Raw genomic sequence first — 12,713 nt, 5'->3', positions numbered from 1 at the left:
TCATTGCCTCTCCAGTACTGCTACGGCACCCCACCCCCCACTTCCCGCGGGCCACCCAGGCCTCTCAAACCCATACAGAATTGGGGGAGAAGGTGGGTGCTCACCACAAAGCTAAACTGGGAATTCTTTGGAGTTATGGCTTCTGGAGAATGGCTCTGCCTCCTTCCGCGACGTGAATGACTAACATGCTGTTCGCTTAAGGCAAGGACAATGTCTCCTCTATGAGACAAGAAACTTCCTGATTATGGACGCTACCCTTTCGTTTCTTTTACAAGTCTTTATTCCTACCACACTTTGAGACACAGGATAGTTCTGAAAATAGTTTTTTTGCGCAAGGAATCTCTTGTCAACTTTGACTTCATATGATAAACGGAAACGTCCTTTAGCCACATAGGCAACCAAAGGGTTAAATATCAACAACCTGATGAATTCTGGGTTTCCTTCCTGGACTTCAGAAATTAAAACTACCGGGAAGGGAAATTTTGCCCAAGATAAATATGAGAACCGTTGACTTCAACTGTCAGCTTCTGCCCCAAACAAGAATGGCTGCCCACGCCCACAAAGGGTGCCAGTTCCCCAATTAAAAATGGCGGGTCCTCATTTCCACTTTGTGCCCAATTCCAAGATGGCGCCCACTAGCCTCAACACTAGGAGCGACCCACCCAGAACCCTGTGTGGCCCGTAACGTCAGGTGACGCGAGCCTCAGCCGGAAGTGAAGGAAAAAGCGCCTCAGCCCGCGGCGCCTGCGCAGAAGGCTGCAGACGCTGTGAAGCAGGAGGCACTTGGGAACGTCCGCAGGATTGGGACTGCTACAGAGGCCGCCACGGAGCCCGCCGGAGCCACCGTTCCTCTTGCTGCTGCTGCCGCCGCTGCCCGAATCGGAACCGTCGGGCCGCAGCCGCCGGCAATGCCGCGAAGGAAGGTGAGGAACGGGATCAGAGGGATGGCGGGTGTGTAAGGACAGTCGATTGAGTCACGTGACGCAGTTGGTCACGCTTCACAGCCCCTGGGTTCCAACTTCCTGCTCCCCCGAATCTAGTTCGGCAACCTTCTCTTCAGTCCATATCCAACAGAAAAATGTGGGCCCGACCCTGGCCTCGGCCTGTGCTTGCAACTATTCCCGCCCTCTGCTTGCCTGGCTCGGAGGCGTTCTTCTCGTTAATTGGTTACTGGAACGTCTAGAAGCATATTGATTGGCTGGTGACACCGCCCATTTGGGCCCAACGGTTACCTCCCCGCGTGCGGGGGAGGTGTCTGGGCCTAGCCCTACAGCCTTAGGACTGGCTGTAGAGAACGATCCCTCCTCTCTTGATTGGCTGAGCTAGGCAGTCTGTCCCGTGGGGGTGCGGTTTAGCGGGACCACGGTTGGGTGGTGCGAATCCCCGCCCTTTGGGCTGGTGATGCTGTAGATTGAGAGGCGGGGTTTTGGAGCATCCTTCCTTTCTGGGCGGGTGGCGCAACAAAGCAGAGAGGACTGGGTGGTTGAGAACCAGCGCCCACTCCCAAGGGATCCCACTGTGGTCTATTGCATCCAAGCCGTACTTTTTCCTTATTTTCTTAGTTGGACAGCGCCTAGAAAATGCAGTTCGTGAAATCAGAAACTTTCGAGAATTAATGGGACTTATGAGATCACCTTGGGACACACTCATTTCTTTTTACAGCTGAACAGAGACCTATAGGAGAGCCCCCCCCGCTACTCAATTAGGCAAAGGCTGAGCCAGCATTACAAAACCAATCTAATTCAACAAACTTTTACCGACTACTTCCTATGTGCTGGTTGCTGGGGATTCAAAAATTAATTAGAAATAATCCCTGGTTTAAAAAAAATTATAGTCTTATGGATGGGATGGGGGATGGGCATATAAATAACTCTAGAAGGATCAAGTAAATTCTCTACCTAAAAGTTGATAAACAGCCCTGGCCGGTTTGGCTCAGCGGTTAGAGCGTCCGCCTGCGGTCCGGAGAGACCTGGGTTCGGTTCCCGCTAAGGGCATGTGCCTCGATTGCAGTTTGTCCCCGGCCCTGGTTGGTCGTGCAGGTGGCAGCCACTCAATGTGTCCCTTTCACGTCGATGTTTCCCTCTCTCTCTTCCTCTCTCTCCCTCCCACTCTGTCTGTACAAAAAATGGAAAAGTGTCCTCGGATGAGGATAAAAAAAATAAAATAAATAAATAAAAGTTGATAAACAAAGTGTTATGGAAGGGAAGTATGGGAGCAAGTAAGTCTGCTCTGGAGTAGGATGGGGAGTAGATTGGTGAAAGCCAGAGAAAAGAGGTCAAGCCAGTAAAGGATGGTCAGAGATGATCAGTGATTCAAATATCTGGGTAACTGGACTAGATTACCTTAAATCTCCCTCGCCCCCCACCCTCCCATCCTATCGATTTACTGTGACTGGCGCCTCCACTCATTTTGGGGTAGGTAGGTTACTCTTGAACAAGCTGGGTGCTATTCTTGCTCATTTCTGTAGGAATTGTTTTCTTCACAGGGGCTTTCAAATAAAGTGTTTACGCTTTTTAACGTCTCCTAAAGTGATCTACACTGGTAGGTATTTATGTTAAGGATCATCAAGTGCAGAAATAGTATTGGTGCCTCAGAGTAGGTCCAATCTCCCCAAATACAAAGAGCTCTTGAAAATCTAAGGGTTTTTGTTTGTTTGTTTTTGTAACTTATTTGATGGCAAAACCTGTCCTAAACTGTTCCGAAGCTATTTATGGTTTTCACATGTCTTCTTTAGTGTAATTGTTTATATATTTTGCTGCAGAAATAGTAATGTGTTTGATTATGGGGTGTTATTTGCAGGATATATGCAAAGTATTCCCTTTCTAAAAATCTAAAAAAATATATGAATTCTAAACACAACTGGTCCTAAGGGTTTTTAATAAAGAATAGGGAACTTGTAGTGTGAAGCTTTGTTATTTAAAAAAAATTTTTTTTTGGCAAATGCTCTTTCCTTTCTGGTTTAGTAAAAGATAATATGGTTTTAATGCCCAACTGATAAAGTTATCCTTATGGTTAACCATGCCTTGGGAGGCTAATAAATGACAAATAATAATTGAAAAGATAAAAACCCTCTTTCTGAAAACCTACACGTCTTCTTGTGCAAGCTGCCTTTTTTCTTTAAAGCCCTTTTGGTATTCATGTGGAGAAGCTTCAAAGGTAGATAACATAAGAAAGAAGAATTTTACTCTTTTTCTGCTTAAATTCTTTTGGGATCACAAGTGTGGACCATGATATTTTGAATTAGTGTATGGCTTTTTAAAATGTCTTAGCTGTTCGTGGAGACTTTGAACAAAAGCTACCCTAAAGTTAAATGGGGTCAAACACTAACATTTTTCTCACTACCTTGGACTTTATATATATGTGCATGGTTATTATGTCAGCCAGACTATTTTGAGTTGGATACTTGTATTTCCAGTTTATGATACTGACCTCCAAATTAACTTGTTTTATAATTTTAATACAGGAAGAATTGATTCTCTTTCTTCATTTATTTAATAAAGATACATTATTTGTGGGTTGTTTCATTTAAATGTTTTGATTTTTTTAAATCCTCACCCGAGGATATTTTTCCATTTATCTTCAGATAGAGTGGGAGGGAGGGAGGGAGGGAGAGGGGGAGAGAGAGAGAGAGAGAGAGAGAGAGAGAGAGAAAGCGAGAGAGAGAGAGAGAGAGAAACATCAGTATAAGAACGACACATCAACTGGTCACCTCCTGCACGACCATGACCAGGGACCAAACCGCAACCCAAGTATGTGCCCTTGACTCGAATTAAACCCGAGACTCCTCGGTCTGCAGACTGACGTTCTAAAGGCTGAGCAAACTGGTCAGGGCTCTTTTAAATGTTTTAAATAAAGGGAAGTTAACTGGAATTCTTTCTCAGGTTTGAACTTCATGTTTTGAGCATCACGGTTTGTTTTATTTCCAGTGTTAATACAAACCCACAGAGTAAATGCTTCTGTGCTAATGTCTGGATCTATGGTGTTACAGAGGAATGCAGGCAGTAGTTCAGATGGAACCGAAGATTCCGATTTTTCTACAGATCTCGAGCACACAGACAGTTCAGAAAGTGATGGCACATCCCGGCGATCTGCCCGAGTCACCCGCTCCTCAGCCCGGCTGAGCCAGAGTTCCCAAGGTAAAGGACTTTCTACTTCCTGACTAGGCCTTACAGCTTACTGACTGGTCATCACATTATTGTGTTAATGTGGAAGCTGGTCCCATGACTAAATGTAGATGATAGAATCTGGTGAAATGCAGAGTAAATGATGACAGAAGTATCAGGTCTTTAAAAGTGGTTCTGTTGGGGGGTGGGAAGAGCAGGGGCTGGGTGGAGGTGGGCAAAGGGGAAAATGGGAGACATCTGTAATAGTGTCAACAAAACAGAACATAAAAATGGTTCAGTTCTGTTGGGGGTGCTTTCCAGCTTTTAGACCCAAAAGAACTATGTCTGGTATGATGGATGTATAGCACATTATGTCTTGAGACATTTAACTTTTTGTTTTTATTTTTTTCATTTATCTTCAGATAGAGTGGGAGGGAGAGGGAGGAAGAGAGAGAGAGAGAGACATTGATGTGAGAGAGACTCATCGACTGGTTGCCACCCACACGACCCCAACAGGGGCCAGGGACGAACTGCAACCGAGGTATGTGCCCTTAACAGGAACTGAACCCAGGACTCTCTGGTTCATGGGCCGACACTCTAACCAAGCGGCCAAGGCAGCTGTTGTCTTTTGATTTCTCAATTTTTAACTTTTGTTTCTAGCACAAAGGGAATATTGATAAATGGCTACTGTAATTCAGGTACTATGTTCTGAACTGGAATGCCATGATATAAAAATCAGTTTCTGCCCTCAAGGATTACGCAGTTTGGTGCAAGGTATAGATATGTAAACTGATCACTGTGATGGATCCTGGGAGAGTTTTGCATGGATTACTGTGGGAGCCAAGAAATGGGAACAAGACTTCTAGAAGGAAATTTTAAAGGATCTAGTAGAAATTTACTAGTTGGAAGATGGGAAAGTGTTAGTATAGGTAGAAGGAACAGTATATTCAGAGGAAAGGGCATAAAGTAAGTATAATTGGTCATGCCCTGGACACCTAAAAGTTTTAAGTGTTCAAAACAGCTAGGAAATACATGAGCTCTGGGCCTTTCTAATATACTTGATGGCCACAGAGTTTCAAAACTCCTAGGGACACCATTCACAATGTAGTCTATGTAGGGCAGCCCTCTCAAGCAAAATGTAGACTATGTTGTAAATGTAGCCCCCTGGAGGTGTGCAAACTGGTAACCTAACTGTGTGCTAACTTACACAAAAGTTTGAGAATTTGTTTTTTCATTGTTTAAAATATGCTTTAATTTCAGCTTTGAATATCTTTTATTCCTTTTTTAAGCGTCATCAATTTGGAAATGTAGAAAGTCTGCTGGGTGCTTCAGAATAGGTTTTGCCATCCAGAAGAATTTTAAAAGCTATATTATTGCATTACCTTTTATGAGTCTATTATGATTTTGCTTCAGGGTTTCAGAGAGGGTAATCAGGAACAAAAAAGAGATCCCTAAGGAAAGGAAGTAATTTGTATATTGTTATACCTTTAGTAATGGAATATCTGTTTTATGGTAGGTTAGAGTAGGGGAAGAAAGAGAGGAGGCAACTATTATTTATAAAGCACTAGCTCTGTGTACCAGGTATCACGTTAAGTCCTTTACGTAAATGATCTCACTTGTTCCTCACAACAAACATAGGAAGAATGTGCTACTAGTATTTTTCCTTTTTTAAGGATAAGAAATCGGGCTTGGAGTGATTAACTTAACTTGACTAAGAGCTACAGTTAGTTGGTATGGTAGAGTGGAATTGAATCATGTTCAGCCTTCAAGTCATGATTCCAGAACCTAAACTATTAATTCTGTATGATATTTCACCTTTCCCTGGTTCGGTTCTTTTGCTTATGTTTTAATTAATAAAATAGATATTTTAAAGATTTGTTGGATTTTGTGAAATATGAAGAGGAGGGCCTACATGTGAATAAATCATATGGATGGGAAATAAAACAGGTTTTCCTCTTTTTTCTTTAATTATTTTATTATCTTTCAGATTCCAGCCCTGTTAGAAATTTGCAGTCTTTTGGCACTGAGGAGCCTGCTTATTCTACCAGGAGAGTGACCCGTAGTCAGCAGCAACCTACCCCAGTGACGCCGAAAAAGTATCCACTTCGGCAGACTCGTTCCTCTGGCTCAGAAACTGAGCAAGTGGTTGACTTTTCAGATAGAGGTGAGTGGGTCTGGTAATATTTGGACCCATTACAGAGAGGATGTGGTCAGTTTTTTCGTAAGGAAGGCTTGGGACCACTGCAGAATGCCTAATACTGACAAAATTTCAGCTAAGTGAATACTGTTTGCCTGATTTCTTACTTATGTCTTGCTGAGGAAAGTAGGTACTGAAGTATTCTTGAGGTCCACCTGTCTGTTCAGTGTCATTAGATTGGACCTGCAATAGGCAGAAGGGTCTGGGTACCTCTTACTCACAGATGAAGAAGGCTTGGGTCAGATTTTCTGTTTCTTTTTTTTAATTCATTTTTGAAATATTTTCCATTACAGCTGACATTTAGTATTATTTTATATTAGTTTTAAGTGTATAGCATTGTAGTTAGACAATTATGCAATTTACAAAGTGATCCTCCTGATAATTCTAGTACCCACCTGGCACCATTCATAGTTGTTAAAATGTCATTGACTATATTCCCTATGCTGTACTCAACATCCTCATGACTATTTTGTAACTACCAGCTTGCACTTTTTAATCCCATCACCTTTTTCACCCAGTCCCCCAACCCCTCCTATTTGGTAACCTTCCGTTTCTTTGTCTCTATGAGTCTGTTTTTGTTTTGCTCATTTGTTTATTTTGTTCTTTAGATTCCACATATAAGTGAAATCATATGGTATTTGTTTTTCTCTGACTTATTTCACTTAGCACAATACCTTCTAGGTCCATCCATTTTTTTATGGATCAGATTTTCTTATAGCCATGCTTATCAGTCCAGTTACCTCTGAATTTCTGAGAAGAGGTGTCCTTCATTAATGGGGATGGTAAGCTATTGAGACTGTGATTCACCAGTACAAATCAGAGGCCTTTGAGCAGAGGTTACAAACTGGTGAGCTTCTAGCCTGCCAACATGATTGGTTGGTTTGCTTGAACAGTATTTACATTAAAAAAAAAAAAAATTGTTGCCAGTGTTTTAAAATACAGAAATTTTATATGAAAACCTGAGTTACTAGTTTCTTTTACAAAATGGAAAGCTCTGGGAACATTAGGTGACCATTCACCCACAGTAATAATTAGCTGGGGCTGGGTGATAATTCTCCCTTGAGATGGACAGTCATCTTTCAGTTTAGCTTTGCTCAGACCCTTTAGGCATTTGGTTTACAACCCCTGATTAAAATTTTTTTTTTGGTATGTGCTCCTAGTGTGAACTGAACCTGGGACTCTCGTCCGCAGGCCGATGCTCCAGCTGCTGAACCAAACCGGCCAGGGCTGATTTAAAAACTTTTTACATTGATTTTAGCGAGGGAGGAGGGGGGGGGATTAATGTGAGAGACACATTGATCTATTGCCTCATGCCCTACGTGCCCAATTGGGACTGAACCCACAACCCAGGTGTGTGCCCTGACCAGGAATTGAACCTGCGACCTCTGGTGCACTGGACAGCGCTCCAACCAACTGAACCATACCAGCCAGAGCTGCAACCCCTGATACAGGACTTGGAATTGTTAGCTTACCAATAGCTAATTCAAGTCAAGTCTGTTCCCACTTTCACACCAAGTCTGTTCAGTGTCATCCATAAAAACGAACATTTTCATGTGTCTTCCATCCTGTGTATCTACTGGAAATATAGTAGGATGGTGATATTTTTAAAACATTATTTCCATCCAGTTTTGAATAGCCATGATTGGAGGCTTAGGAGAAACACAGATAAGTGGAATGATTTAGGGAAACCCCAAATTTAATTTTAGTCATAATTTAAAGTTGCACAAAAGGAACAGTGTTTGTTTTTCTTTATTTTCCATTTAGCTTTTGTAGCAGATAAATAGCTAAAAGTTACTGGTCAAATCATAGAGGATCTGGGAAGACCATAAACTCTTCTGAATAATAAACTTCTAACTAAATGAACTCTGTTCACAAGTTCTACCAATTGCTTTTACTTTAGAAACTAAAAATACAGCTGATCATGATGAGTCTCCACCTCGAACTCCAACTGGAAACGCACCTTCTTCTGAGTCTGACATAGACATCTCCAGCCCCAACGTGTCTCATGATGAGAGTATTGCCAAGGACATGTCCCTTAAAGACTCAGGCAGTGATCTCTCTCATCGCCCCAAACGCCGTCGCTTCCATGAAAGCTACAATTTTAATATGAAGTGTCCTACACCGGGTTGTAACTCTCTGGGTAAGTGTGCCCCAACTTTATGACACCCTGTGTTCTGTGGTTCTCTCTCCCTCTGGAATTAGGGTCACTCAGAAATGTTTAGTGTTCTGTCACGATCTAGCTTCTTAGGTTCTTCAGTGATGACTGAAGATGCTCAGAGTAACAATGAATTGCCCTCTTGAATAAAAGCATTTCTGCTTTGTGGCCTGTAGTCCATAACAATAGATCTGGAAATTAACTGTGATGTGCCAATTCAGTTTATTGAGAGCTTTTCCCAGTGAAAAATTCTCTCCTTTTTCTAGCAAAAATGAAACAGAAGACCAGTTATCTGCCAGTGTCTCATTGTATGCTACATAGTACAAGCTTAATGAGGACTAATAGAGTGTCAGCTAGTGCAGAATAGTGGTTGTATGGCCATAGTTGTTAGGGAAATGAGAAAAACAGGTTACTTATTTATCAAGAGGCAATGAAACTAAGACTACAGATGGTCTTTGTTCTTTTGTGACTTCAGTAGTTTTTGGTCTTGTGGCTTTGTGTACTTAATATAAACTAGATAAATATTTCTTCTCAGATAAATGAGAATTTTATTGTTTTCTAAGGATAGACTTTGAAACCTTACTCAGGGATTCTTGTCATGACTTTAACCTTATTTGTACTTCCTCGGTGAGCTTAGGTGCAAATGTTGGTCTTAAGCTTTTGTTTAGAGTTGGAAGGTGCTGATTGGGAGATAAGGGGCCTTTCACTGCTGGGTCTACATCTCGATTTAGCCTTTGAATGTGGCTGGCCGGTTCAGAAAAAAATGGTAGAACAGAGCAAGTTGCTGCTTTGCAAGCTTCCAGTGCATTTTTCCTAGTATTTTATTTATTTGGATCCTTTCCTGGTCTTAACAGCAGTTTCTCAAAAAATTCAACCCATCAGAATGCATAAAATAGAGCAAAAATTCTTCTGGATACTGTTATAGTTGTTACTCAAGGTAACTGTTTCAGGCCTAAGTCAGTTTCCTTGGGATAAATAATGAAAACTAAGAATAGGTGATGTCAAAACCACAGTACAAGCAAGAGATAGCTAATGTACTTTAAGAGGGTAAGGGGATCCACTTGCAAGATAGTAGGGAGGGAGCTTTCCTCAGCTCTATGAGTCACTATTCATGCATCCCTAAGTTGTACTTTTATTTTATGTGCTATGTTCAGGCAGTCATTCAATAAAGACTTACTGAATATTTACCAGACACTTTTTTTTTTAATTAATTTATTTTTATCCTCACCCAAGGACACTTTTTGATATTTTGTTCAGATAGAGTGGGGGGAAAGAGAGAGAGAGAGAGAGAGAGAGAGAGAGAGAGAGAGAAACATCAACGTGAAAGGGACACATCAAGTGGTTGCCACCCACAGGACCCAACCAGGGCTAGGGACAAACTGCAACCGAGGTACGCGCCCCTAGCGGGAACCAAACCTGGGTCTCTCCGGACTGCAGGCCGATGCTCTAACCGCTGAGCCAAACCAGCCAGGGCTGCCAGATACTTTTTTTTTTTTTATCCTCACCCGAGGATATTTTTCCATTTTTTTTTTGTACAGATAGAGTGGGAGGGAGAGAGAGGGAGGGAGAGGGAGGGAGAGAGAGAGAGAAACATCGACGTGAAGGGACACATCGAGTGGCTGCCACCCGCACGACCAACCAGGGCCAGGGACAAACTGCAACCGAAGTACGTGCCCTTAGCGGGAACCAAACCCGGGTCTCTCCAGACCGCAGGCCGACGCTCTAACCGCTGAGCCAAACTGGCCAGGGCCAGATACTTTTTTTTAAAAAATATTTTTTCCCTATTGATTTTTTTTTGAGAGAGAGGGAGAGCGAAACATCGATGAGAGAGAACATCATCTGGCCACCTCCTGCATGCCCCGCACCGGGGATCGGTCCCACAGCCTGGGCATATGCCCTGACCAGGAATTGAGCCAATGACCTCTTGGTGCATGCATGAACCACACTAGCTGGGTGCAGACACTTTTTTAAGTTCTGGTGATATAGTTGTGAATGTGTCAAAATACCAGCCCTCTTGGAGGTAACTAATCAGGGAAGGCAAACCAGACAGATATATATTCATCAACTAGAGATACATACTATGGAGGAAAATAAGTATGGTGTGCAGGAGGGTAGGATATTGTTTGTGCATGTGCACACATAGAAGGTTAAGGAAAGCCACTCTGATTCCATGACATCTGAGCAGAAACCTGAAAGAAGTGAGAAAGCGCCATATGTATATATGGGGAATAAGCATTAAGGTTAGAGGGAAGAGCAAGTGTAAGGAGTCTGGGGCAGGAGAATGCTTAAGCAGTTTGAGGCACACTTTGGGGCCAATATGTCTGGGGCAGAGTGACCAGAATGGAGAGGAGGACATGAGGTCAGAGTAGGGGTCTGATTGTGTTTTAGTTATGCCCAGGACTTAGCCCCCTTACTGAGGTAAACCAGATAAATATAAATACAAATATAAATATAAATCTGTTGAGTCAGAGGAAAGTATATTTTGACTTTTTGTTTTAATGTATTGGCAAAATTTGAAAAGTACGAACTTGAGCTCCCAAAATTATTCTTTTTAAAAAATACACATATATTTATTGATTTCAGAGAGGGAGAGAGAGAGAAACATCTATGAAAGAGAAACATCAGTGGTTGCCTCCTGCATGCCCCCACTGAGGATTTGGCCCACAACTTGGGCATGTGCCCTGACTGGGAATCGAACCAGCGACCTCCTGGTGCATGGGTCAACGCTCAACCAATGAGCCATACCAGCCGAGCTAAAGTTATTCTTGATTCTATTCCACTCTTTATCTTAGGCAAAACAGTGGCATTGACTTAAAAAAATTTTTTTTTGGTATAAAAGTAGTCTGTACCTGTGAAAAGTTGAAACCCTACAGAAGGGCTTGAAGTGCATAAGTAGAAGTTTTCCTTCATTTGTATCCCCAGAACCATGAGTAAAAGTTCTTCACTCTAATGCCTCAGATATAAAACTACTGATGGTAACTTATGAATGCTTCTAGTAAGTTTCTATATATAAGCACACATGTATGTGTACATATGTTTGTTTTTTATTGGTATTCATAAAAAGGGAAAAATACAATGGTTGGTTTGACATCTTGGATATTTTACATTATTAGCACTTAGAGGATACAGAGAATTTCATGGAATGATAGTTCATAAATTGTTTAAATAATCCTATGTTGGTTGACATTTAGATTATTTCTCATTTTTACCTATTTTGAACAGTACTGTAATGGATAGCCTTGTGTGTATGTATTTTGGTGTCTTTCTAGAAAATCTGTTGGATAAATTTATAGCAGTGGAATTGCTAGGCCAGTAGATCAGCTATCGTTTTTAAAATTTCAATATAGGCCCATTAAATTAGTTTTAGTTCACAGATAAGACATGACTTAAATAATTTACTCAGAAATTGTAAATGGCCCTGGTGGGTTTGGCTCAGTGGTTAGAGCGTCGGCCTGCGGTCCCTAGAGACCTGGGTTTGGTTCCAGCTAAGGGTATGTACCTTGGTTGAAGTTTTTCCCGGGCCCTGGTTGGGTAGTGCTGTGGTAGCCACTCGATGTGTCCCTTTCACGTTAATGTTTCTCTCTCTCTCTTCCTTTCTCTCCCTCCCACTCTATCTGAACAAAAAAATGGAAAAATGTCCTCAGGTGAGGGTAAAAAAAAAAAAAAGAAGTTGTAAATGCATAATATTTTAAAAGGCTTGCTGTAGCAGTGACACTTTACATTTTATTTTGTTAGGTATGTTTTTATTTATTTTTTTAATCCTCTTCTGAGGATATTTTTCCATTTATCTCAGGTAGAGTGGAAGGGAGAGAGAGAAACATCGACATGAGAGAGACACATCAACTGATTGCCTCCCGCATGACTCTGAGCAGGGCTGGGGACGAACCACAACTGAGGTACGTGCCCTTGATGGGAATCAAACCTGCAACTCTTTGGTCCGCGGGCCAACACTCCAACTGCTGAGCCTAACTGGCCAGGACTTTTTTCATTGATTTCTTTTTTTTTTTTTAGAGAGAGGAAGGGAGAAGGAGAGAGAGATAGAAACATCAATGAGAGAGAAGCATTGATCGGCTGCTTCCTGCACACCCCACACTGGGGATAGATCCGGCAACCCAGGACTAGGAATTGAACGAGTGACCTCTTGGTGGTTGGGACAATGCTTAATCCACTGAGCCACACCAGCCAAGAGAAACTTTACATTTTATATATAGTGTTTGACCACCGGGTGTAGTTTTTGTGCCCAAGATAAATTGTATGG

At 42.0% G+C, this 12,713-nt stretch overlaps 1 protein-coding gene across 3 annotated transcripts in view; it reads left to right on the top strand.

Annotated features, from left to right (window-relative positions):
- Positions 1–761: 761 nt before the first annotated feature.
- The window catches only part of KAT7 (lysine acetyltransferase 7), a 38,330-nt gene continuing 26,378 nt past the window's right edge, over positions 762–12,713 (top strand). The window contains exons 1-4 of one of the 3 annotated variants that reach the window (XM_036268489.1): positions 762–923; positions 3,989–4,136; positions 6,091–6,267; positions 8,201–8,440. In XM_036268489.1, coding sequence (XP_036124382.1) covers positions 909–923; positions 3,989–4,136; positions 6,091–6,267; positions 8,201–8,440 — 580 coding nt within the window. In that variant the 5' untranslated portion in view covers positions 762–908. Of the gene's footprint in view, positions 924–3,926; positions 4,137–6,090; positions 6,268–8,200; positions 8,441–12,713 lie in introns of all 3 variants that reach the window. The other 2 variants (XM_036268491.1, XM_036268490.1) reach the window with 2 other exon arrangements.

This window comes from Molossus molossus, unplaced genomic scaffold (assembly GCF_014108415.1).
Source record: "Molossus molossus isolate mMolMol1 unplaced genomic scaffold, mMolMol1.p scaffold_m16_p_19, whole genome shotgun sequence".
NCBI classification, from domain to species: Eukaryota; Metazoa; Chordata; class Mammalia; order Chiroptera; family Molossidae; genus Molossus; species Molossus molossus.
The sequence above is the reverse complement of the archived record's forward strand: the minus strand, read 5'-3'. Positions and strand labels throughout refer to the sequence as shown.